The 26929-nt window shown below is 40.7% G+C and overlaps 1 protein-coding gene across 1 annotated transcript in view; it reads right to left on the bottom strand.

The window, feature by feature from the left end:
* fam83hb (family with sequence similarity 83 member Hb) overlaps positions 1-26929 on the bottom strand; it is a 117770-nt gene that overhangs the window by 38579 nt on the left and 52262 nt on the right. Inside the window, exon 2 of the mRNA XM_051935940.1 lies at positions 7042-7538. Coding sequence (XP_051791900.1) covers positions 7042-7494 — 453 coding nt within the window. The 5' untranslated portion in view covers positions 7495-7538. The remainder of the gene's footprint in view (positions 1-7041; positions 7539-26929) is intronic.

Here is a 26929-nt window from a genome sequence, read left to right on the forward strand (position 1 = left end):
ATTCCACTTGTTCCAGCCTGATTATTATTTTCCTTGCCTAGGTCACTGTCTCATGGGAACATGCTTCCAACAGATGTCAGTATGATGTGACTTGACCATGTTGAGTGTCATCTTTAACTTATCAATTTTTTTAGAGCTGCTCTTTCTTCTTCGCTTTTTAGATGACCATGATCTTGTTTGAAAATGGTTGTAAGTAGGTCGTGCCTTGCCATGGATGTCAGAATGACGTGACTTGACCGTGTTGCGGGAAGTGAAAGTGTCTCTACCTCTCTGACGTGTCTCTCTGTCTTTCAGAAGATCATGTCTCGTCACAAGATTTTCTTTTATAATAGAAAGACATACATTTCATGTGTGTTCCATGTCTACAAAAATCTGTGTAAGTGTAGGATGACATCAAATGCGAGGCAAAAAATGCTGAATACATACCTAAAACAGAAACTTTTTCCATGTTATACTAATAAAGACGTGAAGTGTATAATGTGTGAAGACTTTAGTCTAAATATCAAATTAACATTTGTGCTTTTATTCAAGAATATAACCAAAGTAAAAAAAAAAAATCTATTTACATGTTGCTGTCAAGGAGTTAAAACCCCAAGCTCAATCGAAAGAAAGTTGATATGTATTCTTGGATGGTGCAGAGGTAACAACTGCTGCCTTATAACCAAAAAGTTCTGGATTTGAGTCCTGACACACCACGTTTTGAGTAGTGAGCTACTATTATTATTACTATAATAAAAACATACATTTGATTTGAGTCTGTAGCACCCAGTGTAAATGTTGGCTACTTGTAAAAGTTAGCGCTTTTTTTTTTTTTTTTTTTTTTAGTTATTCAGTGTTATTCTGTCAGTGACGTTCACGTGGTACAACAAACTTGCCTCTCCCTCCCCGAGTTGATGGCATTTATCTCCAATCTTTTCACAACAGCAACAATGACCACAGTTGCTGCTGTGGTTGATGCCTGCTAGCAAGTTGCACATGCATGAGTAGGGAGCATCCAGGCATCTCTGATAAGATAAGGAGTCTCAACATGGTGCCTAGCCATCTACGGTCACTAACAGCCTCATTCTTTGCCCCAGAGCTCAGATGATGAAGCTCACTGACAGCACCTCACCCCGGCTCTGAAGTTTCTGCCTCTTCTGCTCCACTGGCTACTTAAAATCCAAAGCTGCCGGAAGTCGGCTTTCATTCCCAGACCACATTCTGAATAGCATGGCGCTATACAAATTTAAAAGGGAGAAAAATGCCTAAAGAACATGGCATCATAGCAGAAGGACATTCGCGATCATTCCCAACATTTTCAGGACTTGTCTTTTAGTTTATGTTGCTGCATTAAACAGAGTACTGGTTGGTCCCCAACCCTTTACCTTGTACCTCTTACTCCCTCTTACATTAAAACAATAACCAAAATACTAAGTAAACAAAAATAAAATTGAGCCAGAGCAATAGCCATGGTGGTACCCAAACAATCATAAGGTAAAAAACAAAGACAATATTAGTCTGAAGGCTTAGGAACTACAGTGGGATGAAGGAGTACTGGCCAACTGAAAAGGCTTAGAATGCAAGGAACAAAAAATTAGAGACGATTTCTGAATACAACAACATGTACTACCGTTTTTCTATATAACACTATTACAGTGAAATTTTGATTCACTTGTGGCCTAGGTGCTGTCCTTGTGGAGAATCGAAGTCTATTTTCTGTTGCTATTCCAGTTTCCTTCCACATCCCCAGAACTGTGAAGATTATGTTGACCTATCTTCTTGTATTAACCTAGGATGTGTGACTGTGCTCTGTAATGGACTATTAAATGTTAGAGCATTAACCAACAAGACGTTTTTCATCAACGATCTTATTAGTGATAGAAAAATTGAAAGTGAAACGAGGCTTAGCTCAGATGGTGCAACCGTTTTAATTGAATCTGCGATTCCGAATTACAGTTTTACTCGTGCGGATCGCCAGGGAAAGAAGGGCGGAGGTTTAGCAAACATTTACTCGTGCCGGTTAAAGTGTAAAGATGTCAGTTTTGGTAAATTCAAGTCCTTTGAGTATCTTGCCGTTGTTATTCATGGAGATTCTCATTTTCTAGTATTATCCGTGTATAGACCTCCTAAATTTAAAGAGTCTTTCTTTGAGGAATTCTCAGACTTGGTGTCAATTATAATTATGAACTATGACACACTCCTAATAGTCGGCAACTTTAACTTTCATATTGATAATCAGTGTGACCCAAAAGTAAAAGAATTCATGAACCTCCTGGACTCTTTTTGATTTGAGATTGCTCGTGAATCAGCCTACACATAAAGCAGGTCATACATTAGATTTAGCCTTAAATAATCTCGCTCCATCTTATATATCTGAATGTCTGACACCTTATATTCCAAATCGTAACCTTAGATCCTCAAATGAGTGTCTGCTTAGAATTCCAAGAGCTAAACTTAAAGAAGTGGTGAGGCGGCCTTATGCTGTTATGCACCTAAAATCTGGAACAGCCTGCCAATAGGAATTCGCCAGGCTAATACACTGGAGCACTTTAAAAACTGCTAAAAACACATTACTTTAACATGGCTTTATCATAACTTCATTTCAGTTTAATCCTGATGCTCTGTATATTCAATTAATTACCATAACTATTCATGGTGGCTCTAGAATCCGTACTAACCCCAACTCTCCTCTGTTTCATTCCCAGTTTTTTGTGGTGGCGACCTGCGCCACCACCACCTAATCAAAGCACCATAATGTTCCTACACTGATGGATTAAAAGCCAGAAGTCTACATGACCATCATCATCAAGTCCTTCCATGAGAACCCTAAATACAAAGAGGACTGTTCATTTATGTTAGGTAGAATGCACAGAGGGGACTGGGAGGTCTCATGGTCTGGAACCCCTGCAGATTTTATTTTTTTTCTACAGCCGTCTGGAGTTTTTTTTGTTTTTTCTGTCCTCCCTGGCCATCGGACCTTACTCATTCTATGTTAATTATTGTGGTCTTATTTTAATTCTTACTGTCTTTTTTTTCCATTCTCTTTTCTTCATCATGTAAAGCACTTTGAGCTACATTATTTGTAAGAAAATGTGCTATATAAATAAATGTTGTTGTTGTCATCTCAACTAAGGATATTTTGTGCACTGACTCTGGAGCTGGTAGATTTGGCTTCAAGCAGCTTCACAAAATTAGTGGATGAATACATTTTTGCAGTTTTTACTTTCTTTTAACTGAACATCAAAAGGTTTCCATTGTAATTTGCAGCCAAAAAATAATCTGCATGTTTTTTAAAGTTACAAAACTGAACTTTTTTCATTGGTTAAAGCACTTCATAAAATAAATGGAAGAACTGGTGGAAAACTGCTGAAGACCTATAGTTTGGCATGAAACAGTGAAAGACTTTTTCAAAGTATGCTTGAATATACGCCCACCAGTGCAGAGTTTTTTAACCTGTCGCATTAATGACATGAGAAACTCTGCGACCACACCTCCAGCAACCATAGGTGAGTCTCAGCAGGAACTAGCAACCAACTAGAACTCATTTATGAAACAAGACGGAATTGCGACATCGTATACATTTTTTTCTTTCTCCTAATGTCTTAAATACTCTTTTGACGGTCCTAGTGTTTCAATACCCCTAAACAGACAAATACTTTCCTAAGAACAGTTCAGGGGAACCCCCAAAAATTAATAAAAACTACTGATCATAACACAGTGGGATTTTAGCAGACTTGAGCAGAATCAATGCATTGTTAAACAGGAAAACTACATAGAGAGAGAGGACTACGCATTATATGAGGAAGGACCCAAAAATTCCTGGAATCAGTCAATGGCATCATAATAGGATGTAGTTATTGAATATGCCACTGGAATCATATGCCTGCAGTCTGGTTAAACAGTCCTTCAGTGGCATCCTACAGAGTTCCTTGAGTACATATTTCTGCCAATTATTCTACTATTGTGCATGTAATCTGGTTGCTTCTTTTTTTCCAAGCTACCATGGCATATTCTCAAGAGGCAATGAGTATGTTTACATGCACACACAAAACTGGGATAAGTTGAATATCCAGGTTAAGGCAGAAACCTGGTTTCTTAAAATTCTGTATTTACATGAATGTGTCCAACTATGCATTTCTTCTTTGGCAAAATGCTCAAATGTCATTAAACTGTGCAATAAAAGATTCAAACATACACATTGGCCACAAGGAACCTAAAAGCAAGCACTGAGCCCGTGTCTCTCAAACCATGTGTGGAACATTACTTTTAAAAGTTATTTAAATTACTCATTACTTACACAAAAGGCAACTAAATATTACATATAGATAATAATTCTTTTGTATAAAAACCTGCACATTTGACTGGCCAGCATTTGTTTTTAAATCCTAAGCCTATATATGAACCTTCATGAAACTAACAAGAAACACAGCCAAATGAGACCAATTTTGTTGTGTTTTATAAATAATCTAGCCAGGGTACCAGTCAAAGACAGGTAATAGATTAAAAAATATTTGCTCTCTCTAATCCTATGTGTACTTTCAGCCTTTTTGCTCTGTACTTGCATGTGTCTGAATCTCTCTTAACCGGCGCAATCTTTCTTGAGCGTGTTCCTGTAAATCCTGCTTTTCTTATACTACATTATTATTTTTGAGATACCTTTTTCAACTCCTGTCCAGTTATATACATTCAGTCTCTGAAGGAGAATCTCACAGCATGCTTCTTTACTCCTCCTCATGCATCTTATACTTGCACTTTCCTTTTCGTCGCCAAACTGACCAATCAGATTGCTTCAAGGGACTGGACACACTAGTGTTTTATTATACAGTAATACCTCCTCCATCGCGGGGGTTGCGTTCCAGAGCCACCCGCGAAATAAGAAAATCCACGAAGTAGAAACCATATGTTTATATGGTTATTTTTATATTGTCATGCTTGGGTCACAGATTTGCGCAGAAACACAGGAGGTTGTAGAGAGACAGGAACGTTATTCAAACACTGCAAACAAACATTTGTCTCTTTTTCAAAAGTTTAAACTGTGCTCCATGACAAGACAGAGATGACAGTTCTGTCTCACAATTAAAAGAATGCAAACATATCTTCCTCTTCAAAGGAAACAGAGAGGAAAGCAAACAAATCAATAGGGCTGTTTGTTTTTAAGTATGCGAAGCACCGCCGGTACAAAGCTGTTGAAGGCGGCAGCTCACACCCCCTCCATCAGGAGCAGGGAGGGAGAGGGAGAGGGAGAGAGAGAGACAGAGAAAAACAAACTGAAAAATCAATACGTGCCCTTTGAGCTTTTAAGTATGCGAAGCACCGTGCAGCATGGCGCTTCAGGAAGCAGCTGCACACAGAAGGTAGCAACGTGAAGATAATCTTTCAGCATTTTTAGACGAGCATCCGTATCGTCTAGGTGTGCGTACAGCCCCCCTGCTCACACCCGCTACGTCAGGATCAGAGAAAGTCAGCGCAAGAGAGAGAAGAAAAGTAAGTTGGGTAGCTTCTCAGCCATCTGCCAATAGCGTCCCTTGTATGAAATCAACTGGGCAAACCAACTGAGGAAGCATGTACCAGAAATTAAAAGACCCATTGTCCTCAGAAATCCGCGAACCAGCAAAAAATCTGCTATATATATTTAAATATGCTTACATATAAAATCCGCGATAGAGTGAAGCCGCGAAAGGCGAAGCGCGATATAGCGAGGGATCACTGTATACTAGATTTAGCCCTTCATGTACTGTTAAGTAAAATACATTTATCCCCTTTTTACATTCCGCTCTGGAGCCACTAATGATTTGCAGTAACACCTGTCACTGTGCTATATGATCACACTGTTTCATAGCAAATAACTGGTTTAAATCTAAACTGAAACATTATTTATATGCTTCTGTTACAGGATTACATTCAGCACACTGTTTGGCTTGTGCGATTGAGCCCTGCTTCTTGACACTCCTCTTTTGTTGCTGGGATAATAATGCAGGTACCTTTACTGTAACAGAATACGTATTGTGATGGGTTATTCGTTACTTTAAAAAGTAATGGAACTACTTACTTATTATGTTGCTTTTAACATGTAGCCCTACTGTTCCAGTGCTGCTAATCTTGGCACTGTACATTCGGCTCAACAATATACATTTATCAATTTCTGACATATTGGATACATTATTTTAGCCAGGAGAAAGAATAAGGTGATCACCTCAGCATTTGCCTTAGAATATTGATCTTTGTGGACACTTCCATTATTGTCTACCCATGGCTGCTGGAAGTGTCAGTGAAGCTAACAAAGTACAACAGAAATGCACAGAGAACAAACTCCTCAACATGTTTTTCGATACTGAAGGACATGTTCACAAAGAGTTTGTTCCCTGTGAACAAACCGCTAATCAGCAACATTGCATTGAACTGCAGAGGCGTCTATGGGAAAGCATCAGGAAGACATCTGGAGAAGTGGGGCACGTAAAACTGAATTTTGTACCATGACAATTCACCTGCACGCACCATAAGTTGACCTAAAACATTGTGGTTGTTGCTTCACCAAAAATTCACCAGATTTTACTCACTGTTGCTTCTTCTTGTTCCCAAAATTAAAATTGAGATTGAATTGAATAAGACTTGCTCATATGGAACATAGCCAGGAAAAAAAAAAACCACAGGAGACTCTAGACATGGTAAAAAAAAAAGATGAGTGTAGGAAATACTTGTAGAAATGGAAGAAGCACTGGTACCAGTGCATTGCATCTCAAGAAGAGTATTTTGAAGATGACTAAAAGGGAACTGCTGTAAGTTTTAAAATAAAGCAGTTATCTTTTTTTTAACAATTAAAGGAATTTTTGGTTTCCCTTTTGTATGCATTACTATAAATAACTGAGAATGGACTGCAGACAGTTCTTGAATAGTGCTGAAACATGCATTCTGCTTATATCTTTAAGAAGGTGAGAGCACTTTCAGGTCTACTACTTTCACAGTTACAAACCTGGTTGACAAAAGTGGATCACTACTTGGGTGAAGTGCTAGTCAGAAAGGGAGTTGAGCTCAGAATATGAAACAGTAACATGTAATCCTTACCTGTCTAGCATTTTTAATAAGTCGCCGAGCCTGCTCCTTGATCGAAGGCATGTCTGGATCTGATGGGTTGACGAGGGTCGTTACTTCAGTGGGTCCTGTGAATCCCACCACGTGCGGCCAGCCCAGGTCGAGTCCCGGGACTTCAACATCAGACTCCATGGGCCAGTAAGTCCCTGATGAACTATCATGGTCAGTATAAACTCCTTCTGCATATGAAGGCTCTTGCTGGATTGTTATCTTTGGCACCTGTAGTGTCTTCTGGATGTGAACAATCTCAGGCTGGGCCAAGAAGTTGACAATAGCATGGCCCTGCAAAAATTCATAAAATGTCTCTAAGTTGCCCTCAGTCAGCACATCGATGGCCAGTCGATACTCTTCACGATAGTGTGGTTCCAGATAGTTGGGATCCATAGGGTTGTCCCCTTGTGAGGAGCTTTGAGACCGACGGGCCATATTGTCAAAGGAGCAGCAAAAATGGAGAGGGAGAGGAAGGGAACCTACCAATCAGAAAAAAGGAAAAAAAACAAGAATTAGACTTTACAAGGAATTCAAGAACTCATCCAACCTAGAAATCTGATTAAACAATCAACTTTTTCCTTTCAACCTATACTAAAAGGTTTCTCAGCATTTCATGGACTTCCCATTTTGTCTCCTTACAATTAAGTTACAGGTCACAAAGTAAAATAAACCATTATAGCACATTACTTGATTTATAATCCATTCTCCCACTGATTATTTTGTAAAACCAATTGTGAAGGTCCTCTGTAGAAAAGGCATGAAATTAAATTAAAATGATGGAAAACCAGCAGAAAAAAACACAGCAAGCTAACAATATACGAAGGTCACAAATCAACTGCCGTTTGAACGTGTAAGACTTAGTGGGTCTGCCATAAGTATACACTGTCTGCTAGCACATTAATAAATAATGATCACTGGGTGTTCAGTGCTTTACAACAATGGGGTCCATAGTCACTGCTCAATAATTCAGTTTAGTGATGTTCTGGCACACAGGGCAACAAGCAAAGCTATAATCATGTAGGAGTACAAAAGCAAGCTGGAAGACAAGATAACATGAAACACAGAGTGTTTATATATACGGTGCATTCAGAAAGTGTCCAGACCCCTTTAACATTTCACATTTTGTGCTAAAATTGTTTAAATTCATTTTTTCCTTCATCAAGCTACACTCAATATCAAGAATGACAAAGCAAAACAGAATTTAATAAATGTTTGGAAATTTACTAAGCATCAAAAACTGAAATATCACATTGACACAAGTACTCAGACCTTTTGCAGTTGTACTTGAAATCTGTCTTAAATGCTTCCCGTTCTATTGATCACCAAGGAGATGTTTCAACACCAGAGTTCACCTGAGGTCAATTCAATTAATTAGAGATGATTGGGAAATACACATATTTGTCTATCAAATAATCATACTACAAAAAATGTCTGCATCATTGAAGGTTCCCAGGAGAATTGTGGACTCCATACTTCATTAAGAGAAGTTAGGAATAGCCACAACTCTTCCTAAATCTAGCCAAACTAAGCAATCAGAGGTGAAAGGCCATGGTAGGAGAGGTGGCCAAAAACCAGATGGTCACTCTGGCTGAGCTTCATAGAACCTGTGTGCAGATGGCAGAAAGTTCCAGATTGATAACCATAAGGCAGGACCTCGAAGACTAGTCTGGGTTGAGAAAAAGCTGAATGTAAAAATGCCCAGAAAATGGAAATTGTGTATGAAAAGTACTGAGTAACTAATTAAGTGCTTTTCTGTATACTTCGTTTTTTTTTGTTTTTAAGGATTTTGACCTAGGACTGGGTTCAAATCCTACTACTGACACTGTGTGGCCACGAGCAAGTCATTTCACATGACTGTGCTCCAAGTGGAAAAAAAAATAAATGTAGCCAATTGTATCTCAAATCCTGTAAATTGCCTATAATAATAATGTTTATTAATAATCGGTCACATTAGCTGCCTATTCTTGAACATGCTATTGTTTTTGTTGATTAAAACTGAGTTTTGCAGTGATCAAGAAAAATGTATTCTTTTTAACTGAAATGGGTAATCAGTAGGAATAACGAAAAATATGAGTATATATTATTATTAGATGTTAGTGATTTTCATTTGTTTATGCCACTCACTCAAGTACAGCATTTCTTCTTGCACTTCTTGTTAGCTGTATATAACCCCTTTTAAAGCCTACAGAATATATATAAAAAGGAGTGCTTGATGTTAATATACATCAGTGTTAACACATAGTGTACCAGCACTAATGTACTACTGTGAAGAGCAAGAAGTGCAGAGCAGTAGCTTTGAGCAGCGCAACATAATTTCTGTGTCTTCCCTATTAGAAATTGAAGTGCCACTATCAAAGACCAGTGTTTCTTACTTGGAGTTTGCAGCACCACAATTCAAGAGCAGCAATTCGGGGATGATCGGTTTTCAGCGACCAGGGGCTGGAGGTTGACTGAGCAGAATGGAATGGATAACTAAGATGTACACATGTGCCAGTAGGCAACAGCAAAAACTGCTTGCTAACCACTGAGCTTTCCATCTTCCTTGGGCTTCTTCCAATGTCAGAACATGATCACGTCTCTTTATTCCTGTCCATGACACCACCCTGTTTTCAGTCATCTATCCACCCTATTGGTTAGTGGTGCTATTTGTGCAGCCTGTCAATCTCTTCTGCTCTGTTCTTCATTTTCGTGAAGCACACTCTCAGCGCAGCATAAATCATGTACAGTAAGTGAACACATAACATCACCAAAGTTCAATAAAATCTATTAAGGCATTTTTGAGATTTTGGGGTATTTAGTATTTCTACTGTAGGGGGATTTTACCCCTAAATACGGATATTAAAATGTCTTTTCTTAGTGGATACTTACTGTCCAAGATGTATTATCATACGTTGCCAAATTTCAGTTTTTTACCTAAATGGGAAAAAGGTGAATTTGAAATTCCAATTACTCTAAAATGTTCCTTGGGACATGGAGGAAGCCAAATTGCCCAGAGAAAACTTACGCAGACATAATGAGTACATGCAAATTGCTCACAATGACCCAGCCAGGGATCCCAACCAAAATTCCTAAAGCAGTAAAGAACAGTGCTAATCATGCACAGTAATGCAGATTACAACTGCTGGTTTGACTTCTACAGAGACTTTTTGTAAATATGCCTATAGTGGTGATGGACTACACCAGAGTGCATATGCCAATTTCATTTTAAGAAGCAACTTTTGCATATAGGAGGTGGATGTGTTTCCGATATTCATGGTGTGGTGAGCAGCTGGGGGCGGTACCCAGCCGGGACGCCCGGAAGGACCAAAGAAGGGATTACACCTCCTCTGGACCACGAGGGGGCGACCTCCCTGGTGGCTATGGGGACCATGGGAAACAAGCATGGAAGCTCAAACCTATAGGAGACTGTGGTCACCGCCAGGGGGCACCCAAATGCCTGGAGAGCCCTGGCCCTCAGCACTTTCGCCACACCCGGAAGTACTGGGGGGACGAAGATCAGGGACACCTGGAGTGCTTCCGGGTGCACAGCCGGCACTTCCGCCACACCAGGGAATGCCGGCAGAAGCTCATTGGGAGGCACCTGTAGCACGTCCGGGTGAGGATAAAATCAGCCGCCTCCCTCTATTCGATGGCTGGAGTCGGGTGGAAGAGGACGGAGCTCAGACAGGAGTGGATTTTGAGAGGCCAGCACTGAAGGGTGATTGGTGTAGGGGCACTGGGTTGTGTGTGATACTTTGTATATAGAAGAATGAATAAACGTGTGTTGGTTGTTGAATCTTCGGTGTCTGCCCGTCTGTGTCCGGGCCAGACTCCACAATGGATATCTATATATAGATATAAATGAGATGTATATATGAGATATAGATATATATATATATATGTATATATGTATCCACCCACATAATTCAGGTCATTGAGACTCAGAAAAGTGAAAAAGTGAAATCTATGTGAAAAAAGTGAACTATATATACATACACACACTCTCACAAATACATGCATACATACTGTAAAAGGTGCTATACAGGCACCTGACATGACACAGACTCACACCGGAGGCACTTATAAAAAACAAGAATTTTTATTTTTCTTCACCTGTGAGGCATGTCTCCCCCGTGATCCCCACAGGCACAACACAGTCCCCGGTACAAAGCACCCAAAACACTCTTCTTTGGCTCCACCACTCCTCCTCTAAGCTTCATCCTTCTCCTCCCGACTCTGGCCATTGAGTGGTGCTCCAGGTGGTTGATTGCCGAGTTCTGGCTGCACTTCTTGGTGTGGCGAATACGCTGCCCATACGGGCTCAGCAGTCCCAGCTGCAGCACCCCAACAGGGCTGCACCCAACTCCAATTCCCATGGAGCCCTGTGGGAAACCGAGGCATCACTCCAATTCAGGGGGGCGGCCATCTAGCGTCCAGGAGGAGGTATTGCACTGTCTAGGGCTGCTCCCCCTGAATATACAGTGAAGGGGCGTCCCAGCCGGGCACGGACCTCGGCCGTCTGCCACAATAAATAAAATAAATAAAATAAATAAAATAATACATACATATAGACATACAATGTCTGTCCAGAAAAAGTCCAGCCATTGTTAATCTAAGAAAAACAGCTTGCATGGCATTGACGCAACTTGAATGCCAAGGAGAGTGGATTGGAATGCACATGCATGAACAATGACAACTTCACTGGATTAGTCAGTGGGGGCGCTAGATGCCATTAAATAAGCATGTGTACTGTTGCTGCCGCATTCAAAACAGCTAAGCGAGTAGAGCAACGAATTTGCATCAAATTTTATGTTAAGCTTGAACATTCATCCGTAGAAAATATTCGGATGATTCAGAAGGCTTTTAGGGACAATGCAATGAGTGTAGCACAAATAAAAGTGTGGAACATTCATCCATCAATCCATTTTCCAACACGCTGAATCCAAACACAGGGTCACGGGGGTCTGCTGGAACAAACGCTTCAAAAATGGCTAAGGATCTATTGAAAAGGGTTCCATGATCTGGACTTCTGGCTTTTCCCAAAACTAAAATCACCTTTAAAAAGGGGTGAGATTTCAGATAGTTGATTAGATTTAGGAAAATACAACAAGGCAGCTGATGGTGATTCCATCAAAGGGTGTTGCATAGTGTCCTGAAAAGTGGATGAGATGTTGGGAAAACTGTGAGGTCCCAAGGTGCCTACATTGAAGGGGACTAAGGCTTCACTGTCCACATTATATATATATATATATATATACACACATACATACATACACACACACACACAAACACACACATTTTATATACATATAGATTTAAAAAAAAGCTTTGTTTTAGATATGTTTAATTTTTTCTGTAATGTACCTAACAGCTTATAATTATGAGAAGCATTTTCTTTTCATCTAAGCCATATGTAGTATGGATGCTTATTTGCATAAATATTTTATTAAAGTATGCATTTTAAGGAAATTTTATTTATTTTAGCATTTTTCTATGGTCACTGAATAATACCCAACAGAATTTCATATTGTTAATAAAAAAATAACAGTTAAGACTATAATTCTAAGACTAAGTCTATAATCATAACAATACACTAATATAGGACACAAAAGGTATCTGTGCATCTGGTTATGCTGGAGTTTAGTGTAATAAGTTTTTTTAAGGAATAAAGAGAGAAAGAGAAAGAAAAAAAAAAAAACAATATTGGAATTGGCCAATCAAGCAACAGGAAATCTGTGATCGGTATTGGCCTTAAAAACCCTGGTATCGAAGCATCCCTACTTCTATTATTATATCCCTTTCCTCAAGCAGGGTAAAGGTCCTACACTGTATTCCAGATATCGTCTGTTGTCACTAATGAATTCAGACGCTAAGTTATCAGCTAAAGTTTTGGTTCTCCAGGTCAAATTCGTAATTCCACAACGGATTCACTCTGACCAGACCAGCTTTGTGGCATCTCTCTATGCAATTGACAACATGTGCCAGGCTTTTGCAAATTTTAGGTGTGGCTCCTTCGCTCTCAGCCCCAACAGCGCTCTTCTCACTTGATGCAGAAAAGGCATTTGATAGGATGAATTGGAAGTTTTTGTGGAGAGTTATGAGCTAAATGGATTTAAAACTACTGTATATTAACATGATTAAATCACTATATGCTTGTTCAGTTTTAATGAACTCAGATCTGTCATGTCCCTGTCGGTATTTAGGGGCACTAGGCAGTAGTGCTGGGCGGTATGACCAAAATTCTATATCACGGTATTTTTTTTTTACCGGTTTCACGGTATTGGACGGTATTTTTTCAACCCCATGCATGAGTGGATGTTAACCACATTTTCCACTGCAATTACTGGCTAACAATAACCTATTCCACTGTTATGAGAATTGTACATTGTACAAAAAAACATTTTAACGTGCACACAAGTATCAATACAAGTTTGCATGGCCCCATAAAGTGATAGTTTTCAAGGGGGTGGCACTAATGAAGAGAAGGAATCACATTGCATGACAGTTGCAGTCAAAATATAGAACCTTTTTATTGAACAAATTTTGCTAACAATTTAAACTAAAATTTTGACAACATATTTTCAACCATCCAAAGAGGCATTTAGACAGTAAAATATCCAGAGGTGCTTGTCAAATGTTGTACTGCACTGCACATGTCTTAGAAAAAGGAATAAAGAGTAAATATTGTTTGTAAACCAACTGCACTTTCTGTTAATGTTCACAATCTCTGTCCACTGACACGTTAAAGTGACTTTTTAAACAACTTTACCATTATTAGACTGCATAATATTTAAACTAATAATAAAATAAATAGTGCAACTTCCAGTAATAATACTATTACTTCAAGACTTCAAGCCCAGGTGCATTACACAGTATAGTATTCACCAAATTAAAATAAAACAAGTGCAACTTGGTGATGACATCTTTTCCAACTGAACCATCATTAAGGCAAACTGCATTAATATGGACCTTGCTTCAAGCTAGGCTATATACATAAATAATAAAACTGCAACTTGCATTTATAAAGATATTTGTGGTATAGCCCTACGGAAGCGTATTAGGGCCACAGTGAAGAAAAAAAAACAACTATATGTCGAGAATAAAGTCGATATTTTGACTTTATTCTCGACATTTCCACTTTATTCTCATAGTTTATTTTGTAATTAAAGTAGAATGTCGTAAACTAAACTTCATCCTAAAATCAATGTTTAATTTACTAGATTTTCTCAAACCCCATCATAAGTTAATGTAGCACATTAAATGCTTTGTGTTAAGTGTTCCCCGACCCAGTTGTTAATCTCTGTGCGCGGTACGTCAGACAGACAGCACTAACGCCACACTACCATGCATGTTTAATACCTGCTTTAATGCATTTCATCATGAAAATTATATCAAGTATTTATCTTGGCATTCTAAATGGTCAGGGAGAAGGGATATCATGAAATTAATGTATTCTGTGTGCTGCCAGAGCCTCCTCTTAGTGCAAGAGGAAGTCAGTTTAAGAAGCAGTAGCGATTAACATGGCTCCAGGAACACTTAACACAAAGCATTTAATGTGCTACATAACTTATGACGGGGTTTGAGAAAATCTATTAAATATTCATTTTAAGATGAAGTTTAGTTTACGATGTTCTACTTTAATAACAAATTACGAGAATAAAATCGACTTTATTCTCGTCATAAGCGTTAAGATTAAAGTGCAAATGTCGAGATTAAAGTTAACATGTCGTCACACTGTTACACAGAACCCAGGTACATTACACATTATTGAAAAAAATAAAAAGTACAACTTGGCTTGCAGTATTATCCAGTAGTATAGAAACAGTATTCACACATTTGAACATAATGGTCCACATCCGACCTTTTAAATCCAAAGTATCTCCAGACAACAGACACGGCTCCTTTTTCCAGCAAAAGTTCTTCTGTGTCATCATGTTCAACTTTATCATCTGCTACAGCTTCAGTTTCGGAATGTTCTCTGTCCATTTTGACCGTGCAATACCTCCATTACGCATGTGCTCGGCAGGGTTGTCCATTATTTCCGCTCCTATTTATCTCCTCGCTGGAGCCTCTTGCTGTTGCTCTCCATGCATTGGACACCTTTTTTCTACCCATCCTGGTCCATAAAATAGTCCATAAGTTATCCTTATATGCTGGTGACATTCTTCTGTTTCCAGGAAATGCTCCTTCCAATATCCCCAACATGTTAATATTATTTCGTAGATACCAACACTTATTGGGCTATAAAATTAACAAAAATTTCTGCAATCCTCAATATAAACTGTGCTTGTCAGTCTCTTTCTTTCCCATCCCTTTAATCTTTAGGTTTCAATCTTAAAAGAAACTTTCACAATGTGAAATTCAACACAAATAAGCTTCTTATATCACCTTTCATGATCTGGTAGTTGAGTCATGGCAACTGGACTTCTTTCTTGTTAGGTAGATATCTTTCACTGCTCATCCAAGGAGCTTTGTCAAACTATCCTCCAGGTTAGTTTCACTTCACACCTGCCCTGATTAGGCTCATTGAGTAAAACAATCAATGATCCTAGGAGCTCTGTTGTCCGGGGCTTTATGCCCCTTGTAGGGCCACCCAAGGCAAACTGGTCCTAGGTGACGGATGAGACAAAGTGCGGTTCAAAACAACCTCCTATGATGACTAAAAACTTTGGACGGCGTTTTCCCTTGCCCGGACGCGGGTCACCGAGGCCCCCCTCTGGAGCCAGGCCTGGAGGTGGGGCTCAATGGCGAGCGCCTGGTGGCTGGACTTGCACCCATGGGGCTCGGCCGGGCACAGCCCGAAGAGGCAACGTGGGTCCCCCTTCCCATGGGCTCATCACCTATGGGAAGGGCCAAGGAGGTCGGGTGCAGTGTGAGTTGGGTGGTGGCCGAAGGCAGGGACCTTGGCAGTCCAATCCTCGGCTACAGAAGCTGGCTCTTGGGATGTGGAATGTCACCTCTCTGAAGGGGAAGGAGCCTGAGCTTGTGCGCGAGGTTGAGAAGTTCCGGCTAGATATAGTCGGGCTCACCACGACACACAGCTTGGACTCTGGAACCAATCTCCTTGAGAGGGGCTGGATTCTGTACCACTCTGGAGTTGCCCCCGGTGAGAGGCGCCGAGCGGGTGTGGGCATACTTATTGCCCCCCGACTTGGAGCCTACACATTGGGGTTTACCCCAGTGGATGAGAGGGTAGCCTCCCTTCGCCTTCGGGTGGGGGGACGAGTCCGAACTGTTGTTTGTGCGTATGCACCGAACAGCAGTTCGGAGTACCCACCCTTTTTGGAGTCCCTGGAGGGGGTGCTAGAGGGCATACCTTCTGGGGACTCCCTCGTACTGCTGGGAGACTTCAATGCTCACGTGGGCAATGACAGTGAAACCTGGAAGGGCGTGATTGGGAGGAATGGCCCCCCTGATCTGAACCCGAGTGATGTTTTGTTATTCGACTTCTGTGCTCGTCACGGATTGTCCATAACGAACACCATGTTCAAGCATAGGGGTGTTCATATGTGCACTTGGCACCAGGACACCCTAGGCCTCAGTTCGATGATTGACTTTGTGGTCGTGTCGTCGGACTTGCGGCCACATGTCTTGGACACTCGGATGAAGAGAGGGGCGGAGCTGTCAACTGATCACCACCTGGTGGTGAGTTGGCTTTGATGGTGGGGGAGGATGCCGGTCAGGCCTGGTAGGCCCAAACGTGTTGTGAGGGTCTGCTGGGAACGTCTGGCAGAGCCCCCTGTCAGAAGTAGCTTCAACTCCCACCTCCGGCAGAACTTCGACCATGTCCCGAGGGAGGTGGGGGACATTGAGTCCGAATGGGCCATGTTCCGTGCCTCTATTGTTGGGGCGGCCGACCGCAGCTGTGGCCGTAAGGTGATCGGTGCCTGTCGTGGCGGCAATCCCCAAACCCGTTGGTGGACACCGGCGGTGAGGGATGCTGTCAAGTTGAAGAAGGAATCCTACCAGTCCCTTTTGTCCTGTGGGACTCTGGAGGCAGCTAATAGGTATCGGCAGGCCAAGCGGAATGTGGCTTTGGTGGTTGCTGAGGCAAAAACTCGGGCATGAGAGGAGTTCGGGGAGGCCATGAAGAACGACTTTCGGACGGCTTCGAGGAGATTCTGGTCCACCATCCGGCGTCTCAGGAGGGGGAAGCAGTGCAGTGTCAACACTGTATATGGTGGGGATGGTGCGCTGCTGACCTCGACTCGGGATGTTGTGGGTCGGTGGGGGGAGTACTTCGAAGACCTCCTCAGTCCCACTAACATGCCTTCCAATGAGGAAGCAGAGCCTGGGGACTCAGAGGTGGGCTCCCCCATCTCCGGGACTGAGGTCACCAAGGTGGTCAAAAAACTCCTTGGTGGCAGGGACCCAGGGGTGGATGAGATACGCCCAGAGTTCCTCAAGGCTCTGGATGTTGTAGGGCTGTCTTGGTTGACACGTCTCTGCAACATCGCATGGACATCAGGGACAGTGCCTCTGGATTGGCAGACTGGGGTGGTGGTCCCCCTCTTTAAGAAAGGGGACCGGAGGGTGTGTTCCAACTACAGAGGGATCACACTCCTCAGCCTCCCTGGAAAAGTCTATTCGGGGGTTCTGGAGAGGAGGGTCCATCGAATAGTCGAACCACGGATTCAGGAGGAACAGTGTGGTTTTCGTCCTGGTCGCGGAACAGTGGACCAGCTCTACACCCTTAGCAGAGTCCTGGAGGGTGCATGGGAGTTCGCCCAACCAGTCTACATGTGTTTTGTGGACTTGGAAAAGGCGTTCGACCGTGTCCCTTGGGGAATCCTGTGGGGGGGTGCTCCGGGAGTATGGGGTACCGGACCCCCTGATAAGGGCTGTTCGGTCCCTGTACAACCAGTGTCCGCATTGCCGGCAGTAAGTCGAACCAGTTTCCAGTGAGAGTTGGACTCCGCCAGGGCTGCCCTTTGTCACCGATTCTGTTCATAACTTTTATGGACAGAATTTTTAGGCGCAGCCAGGGTGTTGAGGGGGTCCGGTTTGGTAGACTCAGGATTGGGTCACTGCTTTTTACATGTGATGTTGTCCTGTTTGCTTCATCAGGCCGTGATCTTCAGCTCTCTCTGGATCGGTTCGCAGCTGAGTGTGAAGCGGCTGGGATGGGAATCAGCACCTCCAAATCCGAGACCATGGTCCTCAGCCGGAAAAAGGTGGAGTGCCCTCTCAGGGTTGGGAGCGAGATCCTGCCCCAAGTGGAGGAGTTCAAGTATCTTGGGGTCTTGTTCACGAGTGAGGGAAGAATGGAGCGTGAGATCGACAGGCGGATCGGTGCGGCGTCCGCAGTGATGCAGGCTCTGCATCGGTCTGTCGTGGTGAAAAAGGAGCTGAGCCGTAAGGCAAAGCTCTCAATTTACCGGTCGATCTATGTTCCTACCCTCACCTACGGTCATGAGCTATGGGTAGTGTCCGAAAGAACGAGATCACGAATACAAGCAGCTGAAATGAGGTTCCTCCGCAGGGTGTCTGGGCTCTCCCTTAAAGATAGGGTGAGAAGCTCAGTCATCCGGGAGGGGCTCAGAGTAGAGCCGCTGCTCCTCCGCATCGAGAGGAGTCAGATGAGGTGGCTCGGGCATCTGATCAAGATGCCTCCTGGACGCTTCCCTGGTGAGGTGTTCCGGGCACGTCCAACCGGGAGGAGGCCCCGGGAAAGACCCAGGACATGCTGGAGGGATTATGTCTCCCGGCTGGCCTGGGAACGCATCGGATTCTCCCGGAAGAGCTAGAAGAAGTGGCCGGGGAGAGGGAAGTCTGGGCATCTCTGCTCAAGCTGCTGCCCCCGCGACCCGACCTCGGATAAGAGGAAGAGGATGGATGGAGTAAAACAAAGGAAGGGGGAGGTGTGGGTAGATGTAACCATCACACCTTTTTAACAGCCCCTCCTACCCCCATAGAGTGGGTTGTTAAGAGTGGTCCACCTGGTGGAGATGTGAATTGGGCCTGATTTTCCTGGGGATAGATGAAAGGGCAGCATGATAAATTGAAGACAGGTTATACCTAAGGCCTCCACCTCTGTTGAGTGAGGGGTTGTTGATTTGCACATGCAAAGCTTCCCTCACCCCTCTCTCAAACCACTGGTCTTCTCTATCCAATATCTGAACGTTAATGACTGAGAATCTTCACAGACACCTTTCATGATGAAGACAAACAGAAAGCACCTTAATAATATATATTTTGCAATGATTGAATAAATTACAAAAGAATTTTTGCTTTATTTTATAAGTGAAGATCACTGCATGATCAATTAAACTGTGTTGAAGCAAATGGCAGAAAAAGTGATGAACCTTCATGTTTTAGAGGATTGCATCAAAATAATTTTAGCCATAATTGACTCCTAGGTTTCAAAAAAAAAAAAAAAAATCAGTACGCTTTTAGTTAAAAACTTAACTCACTAATATGAACTACCAAATATCTGAAAAGAAAAAATGTTCCAATATCACAGCGATTTCAACAAAGTCAGGTCTCATGTAACCAGCAGCTAGCTGGCTGCCAGGAGTTAGTGGGAGTGTCTCCATGGTATTCCTCATTAAAAAAAAAAAAAAAAAAAAAAAAAAAAAAGATGCTTGAGTGAATGCCCAGCCAAGGCAAAGTTTACTGTCAAGGACCCACCTCCCCAACACACTGTGCAGCAAGAAATCTTGGTACAGAGTGGTAATGTAGAATATAGAGAACACTGCACCATATACAAGGTTGCAGCAACAAGAGACAACAGGCCCTGGCAGGCTTTGGCCACTTTTCTCTTTGCACCTGGTCACAGAACCAACTTTATCTTTCTTTTTGATTTTGAACTGATTAAGATACACAGCGAAAGAAGGAATGCACAGATTTGGCACAAGGTGCAGCCTGCTAAACTGGGCATGTTGCACAATGTCTTTGACTGAAGTACACAAAAAGCCAGCAGGCACATTTTCTTATTGCTACATATCACAGGGCACAGATGATTCAGTTTGTTCAGTTCCCGGGATAAAAGGCTACATTTACAGCCCCATTTGATTTAGTCACTCATGTGGAGTGCCTTGCAAAAGACCTCATAATGGTGCTAAATGTGAAAAGCACTATATAAAACTGATCTGATTGGTGGATTCACATTTTTGGCAGGAATGAAAGTAGTTACGTTCCTTATGCAAGTTTCAGCATTCTCAACACATTAGAGGCTCCTCCAGAGGTCATAGGGCAGGCGTATGGAATTCAGTTCTGAAGGGCCAAGCTTCTAGTGCAGGCAGTTATTTAATAGGTCTGATTTGTTACCAGAATCTGTTTGCCCATTTCTGCCCTAACAGGGCAAATTTGGAGCCATGCCACATTGTCGGTTTAGCTTTCAGGGTGTCAACTTTGAGTGACAAGGTAATCCATCTCTCAGGCAAGATTCAGATGAACTCCCTGTATAACCACATCTCAAATGGGGGTTTTATTGAGTCCGAGTGGAGCCTTTCACTCATTGAACAAACTGTTACACTGGCTCATCCATAAAAGCTAATTCAAAAAGTAAGAAGATGATAATAAAAAAGAATGGTAGTATGTCAAAACAAACCTGAAAGATTGCATTTGTTCCTTATTATTAGACAAAATTGCCCGGTACAAGGTTTAGGAGCTTGAATTATGCTTCAATGATATTGTACTCTTATTTTTGCAAAAACGGAACGCATAGCATACACACCAATGACTGTGGCCCCAGGACTTTTTAAATTACTGTATTTAGTCCGTATAAGGACTAGTATGTCTTATCTTAGTACTGCTACTTGACAGCTCTGGCACAATCTCCTTGTAAGTGTTATTTGAACATTCTATGTGCATTTTTTTTTTTTTTTTGCTGGAAACTTCTCATCCCAAATACATGCAGGTAAAATTAAATCAAGACTCTAAATTAACATTGTGAGTAAATGTGGAATGGACCAACTCTCTGTCCAAGGTTCATTTCTACTGAGTGTTCACTGCTGACAGGATATGCATTGGCTCTCTGCAAACCTAAAATAACAGTCAAAGTGAGCCTTATTATTTTATGCTTCTCTTTCTTTATAAATGCTTAATTTCAAATGTACTATGGTACAAGCAGGAGCAAGCACTGGGCAAGATGGAAACCCATTTCAGGGCACACTTACCCATACCCTCTTCTACTGCCTCTATAATTTAACCGAGTTTCCAAAAGGAATGAATTGTTTGATCCTCCACAGTATGAAAGTAAAAGAGTATCTAGGAATTAAATTTGGCTATTTGAGGAGCACTAGGACCAAGCATTAAAGTTTGTCTGCTTTCTATGGAGGACTATTTCGGACAAAATTAAATAAATAAATAAATGCGCAAATAAATTAAAGTTCTGTGAAATGTGAGCATAAATAAATAAATGTATCATGAAATGAAGCCTTAATAAATAAATTTGCCATGAAATGAGAGCATAAATAAATAAATGTGTCACGAAATATGTTTTTTGTTGCTTATTTATTTATTTCATTTTGTCCGTAACATTCCTCCAAACCATCATGAAATACGACTTGAAATAAAACTGTCACTTTCACTCGTCAAAGTTGAGAGGGTGGGCTCTAACACACCCTCTAGTTATTGATTTGTTGAGTGTTACCTTCAGCCTAGAGTAATCGAACTATGAGCCATATGATTCTCAAGGTACCAAAGCGCATGCTTAAAGTTGTGCTTGTGAGTGTCCATGGCGAATATGACTGCTACAAAAAGTTGCCCAGAGTCGCTACGTGAAGCGGCAGTTTTAATTCAGGAAGCTCTAACCTCTTCATCCCCTCAGGAATCAGCACATGAGGTTTCAGCTGTAAGTGCCCCACTTGATAGCCGAAGACCTACCCCCACTTTGTCGAGTACTCACTCTACTCCTGTTCAAGATATACTACTGTATTTTAGGTGGCTGTGCTAATAGCGCTGTAAATTTGCAATAGTTATTTGTCTGCAAAATACAAACCTGCCTACAAGTAAACAGAAAGACCTGACGGTAGCCACATCACAAACAAAATATGAGTTGCTGAATACTGAAGAGCTATTAAATCTAACAGAAATATTTTGTGAATGTCGCACAATAGTTGAGTTGGAGCCATCATTTTATAAACATACTCACCTCTTTATATTCACTTTGTTACACTAGCCAGGTTTCCATCCAAGGAGTTTTTGCGAAAAAATATTTAGCGCTTCAAATTTTTTTACCGATATAGCCGATGGAAATGCTAATTATCGATAAAATGTTGTACATGTCGACATAATATTTTTCCGTTTAACTTTAGCACATAAATTCTATATCGATACTTCAGATGTCGCAAAAACTACATTGGAAACAGTTTTTGTCGGAAAAAAGGGCTTTAACGCAAATAAATGTGTCACATTTTCATCACGTGCAATCAAAACGAGAATGGCGGAGTGGTTCGCATGGTCTGATGAAGAGAGTTTTTTTTTTTGATTAAACGTCGTTATTTTGTATTAATTCAAATTTCAGTTTTAATTAAAAACCTTAAGGGAAGCAGGTTAATTCAGTTATTATCGCACTGTGAAGGGATGTTGAAAGGTAGGCTCACCTGTACAGATCCGATGCTGCAAACACAGCTGCATCATGGGCACTTCCAGGAGTGCCAACGCAAATGTCTCGTATCATGCACCTGTCATCAACAAGGGCCTGGAGAACAATAGATGGCCACCCTTTGCGATTAATGTAATCGCGGTAGCCTTCCGTCGGGGGAAGAATAGGCACAAGCGTGCCATCCAGCGCACCGTAAATCTGTGGCACAAGATGCACCAAGGAATTGCGGTATGCAATTTCATTGGCCTCCACTTCAGTCGGAAGTCTGATATAACGCCGCATTAATTTTTCTTTAATAGCGGTGCACACAGCATATACACATCGATGGACGGTAGTTTTACTAACCCCGAAAGTTTCTCCAACTACTCTATACTCGGCGCAGGTTGCCAGCTTGTAAAGGGCGATGGCAATCCGCTTTTGGGTTGGAACCGGTGGTCGGTGGCAACCTGTGATGGGCGCAACATCAGGACTGATGAATCCACACAACATCTCAAACATCGGCCGTGTCATTATAAAATGTTGCAGCCAGAGATTTTCTGTTAAGTCTCTCCACCACCTCCTCCCAGAAGGTCTTATTCCGTCGTCTCTCCCATACCCGTGGGTTTCGTCGCACTGGGGTACTTTCTTCGAGCTCTAGGGCTATCAGACAAGCAACTGCTTCATTCTGCTGTCGTCTTCGGATATTATGTACAATTCCAATTATTTGTGAAACTGAAATAACAGTAAGCTGGCAAATTTCAAAAAACTGTCTGAATAATCTCTCCATTTCTTTGTTTCTTTGTTTAGTGGAGGGGGTGTAACGTGGAAAACAAAAGGTAGATAATTTGCGACATATGTATGGAAACGGCTCAAGGGCAGATTTTTTTCGCGATACAACAAAAGTTATGCGACAGTTCGTTTTGGGGGGGGGATGACGTCATCACGCACACCATTTTATCGATAAAAAGCCAGTTTGATGGAAACAGGCTGGAGACAGCAAATTTCGCAAATTTTTTTTACGTATATTCTGTTTGTCGATAACAAAACCTCGCAAAAAACTGGATGGAAACTTAATGAGTATAATTGAACAGTGGTTATCTTAAAATGCAGTTTTCACCTACTGTCAAGTGATTTTGGTAGACTGAGAATGCAGAAATTAATTTGATGCAAAGGATGTGGAGGAAACAAAACAGGTTTATGTGCATTTTTAGGATAATAAACTTTAATATGAACAGTTGTTTTTCTTCTCACTTAACGGTATGTTATACACATATATTGTTGCAAGTGTTTGTTTTAGTACATTCAGTAACCCACAGCAGAAAGACTGTGGAAACAATTTTGAGTTAATTTTTCATGCTATTAAATAGCTTTCCGTTACTAATTTCCTATGTTGTTATGCATGTATTTTTCATTGATTTCTCAATATGTGACTGTATTTCATTTTTTACTTTTTTCTTTATTATTTTTCTATGTTTACCAATATGTTCTATTTTCTTATATCATATTGTTTATATTTTTCATGTAATTGTATTTTTAATTTTTTATTCTATGTAATTGTTAGTCTACTACCTTTGCCTTTTTCTGCTTTTTCTACCACTTTTTATATATAAAAATTTGATTCATTTTCATTTCAGTTTGTATTCTTCATACAATTGGTTTCTGGGGTTTTTTTTGTTGTTGTTTTACCTGTTTTTTCCCCCCTTTTCGTAATTAAACAACACCTTTCTTTGTTTTTCACCATTTATTTATACTCTGTCTCTCTCTTTCTCTAAGACCTGTGGTTCCTTGCAGTTTAGTGAGCATATTTTTTATACAGTGTTTCCTGGTATCCTGATTCAGTTTTACCCTTCTGTAGTTATTTGTAGTATGTTGCTACTTCTAGCTTTCCTAAACAATCCTCAAAACATGGTGCCCACATTCCAGAAAGGATGATTCTCCTCTACATTTAACTGGGCTTTCAGTGTTGCAGTGAAAGAAATACAGTGATGAGCACATTTATTGAACACATTCAATTTTATCTTGTTAAAAACTATATTGCTGCATGTCAAAAATTAAATGTGTTGCTTCTTTTAATTAACAGCAGAGGTAGCACGGCTATTTGCCCCGTATGGGGGCTCAAACAACCCAAGGAGGCAATTTAGGTCTACTAGAAGGATGCCTTCTCCAAGCATAGTACATCACATAATGTACACACATAATTTCTGTTGTCTAAGTGACCAGACTTCTACCAAAATACCAAGTGTGTTTGTCAAAGCAAGCCTTGCTGCCTCTGGACTTGGAGAAAAGAGGATCTCCTTCACAGGTATGTAATATTATTAGACCACAAATAAGTAGCCCAGTTAACATAATGTAAAGTATGGAAGGAGAGAAATAATTTTGGTTTTGCAGAATAATGTCAGCAGTGTGAAAAGATCATAAATGTGAAATTACATGGTTAAGTAAAATGTGTGATATTTAATTCAAACTGGAACGTCGGTCTTCTTGCATTCTTCCATTTCTCTGCAACAATTCTCTCTCTGAAATATGTGATATCTTCGGCAGAATCCATTTCATCGGCAGTAGTAAGCATTTTTCTAATTAAGTCTTGTGCTATCTCGTTTACTTCCATCTCACACACAGCCATGTTGAATTAGGCATAGCCAATCTACAGAAGTCGATTAACCAATCAATAACTAGATGGTGTGTTAGAGCCCACCCTCTCAACTTTGACAAGTGAAAGTGACAGTTTTATTTCAAGTCGTATTTCATGATGGTTTGGAGGAATGTTACGGACAAAATGAAATAAATAAATAAGGAACAAAAAACATATTTCGTGACACATTTATTTATTTATGCTCTCATTTCATGGCACATTTATTTATTAAGGCTTCATTTCATGATACATTTATTTATTTATGCTCACATTTCACAGAACTTTAATTTATTTGCGCATTTATTTATTTATTTCATTTTGTCCGAAATAGTCCTCCATAGCTTTCCCCATAGTGCTCTTTGGCTTATTTCACAGTTTCAAACAAAGACTGAGGGCAAGTAAGTGTCTGAGGTGCTGCCTTTCAAAATCCTACTGACCGTTTTTTATATGTAATAAAGTACTCCCAGAAAGTAACTTGAGTTTAACAAATCGCTTTAATGTGTGTGTGAAAAGAACCTATAATAGATGAAAAAGTGTTGTTAGTGTCAGGTAGGTCTGTTCACATTTGAAGTGGTTTGGTATTTACTGATACTGTAAGCATACAAGTTGCATACAATCTGACAAAAATTCTTAATCAGTTTACTTTCAGTTTGGTGCGCTTACTGTCTCAAGTATATAGGAACTGATACATGGTCGTACAGTGTTCTCTGTAGTTCAGTAAATAGATGGATGAGCCTTTTCTATTGCAACCACTTTCTCAAGATTTTTTTTTTAGGTACGGCTATATGTTACAAGTATTTTAGCTTATAATTGCAATACATGCAGTTTGCATGATTTACTAAATATTACACAGCAAGTCAACCTTGTGGTTTAATACCAGTACATCAACTAGTAGGATACTATATATGGAAGTTGTCAGGAAAGTAACAAATTCAACACAGAAATAACAGCAAAATAAAAAGAAAGGTACTTGGCAGAAATAAATAACCAAACTTCACATATATGTGTACATATGTATACTGTATATATAGTGTCTTCAGAAACCCCTTCACTTTTATCATATTTTTTTATGTTGCAGCCTTTTGCTAAAATCATTTAAATTCTTTTTTTTCCTCATCAAGCAACATTCACTGCCTCAGAATGACAAAGCAAAAACAGGATTTTAGAAACTGTTGCAAATTTATTAAAAAATAAAAAACTAACAAATGACATTGACACAAGTACTCAGACCTTTCGCTATGACTCTTTTAATCCAGCTTAGGTGCATCCCATTTTACTCATCATTATTAAGATGTTTCTACACCTTGTTTGGAGTCCACCTGTGGTAATTTCAATTAATTGCATATGATTAGGAAAGGCACACACTTTTCTGTAGAAAGTTCCAAGTCACAACATCACAGGAATTAATTAGAGACCGAGACACAGATTTGGGAAAGACTACAAAAAATGTCTACATCTGTGGAGATGAGAGAAACATCCAGGACAATCATCACTACAACTTTCTACTAATCTAGGCTTTACAGCAAAATGCCCAGATAATACATGAAAGTCTGCCTGAAGTTTGCAAAAAGGCTTCTAAAGGACTCTGAGGCTATAAGAAAGACGGTTCTCTGGGCTAATGAAACCTAGACTGAATTTTCTGGCTACAATTGTAAGGATTATGGTTGGAGGAAAAACAGCACCGCTCAACACTGTCAAAATACCTTCTCAGTGGTACAGCTGTGGGGCTG

This window comes from Erpetoichthys calabaricus, chromosome 13 (assembly GCF_900747795.2).
Source record: "Erpetoichthys calabaricus chromosome 13, fErpCal1.3, whole genome shotgun sequence".
NCBI lineage: Eukaryota > Metazoa > Chordata > Cladistia > Polypteriformes > Polypteridae > Erpetoichthys > Erpetoichthys calabaricus.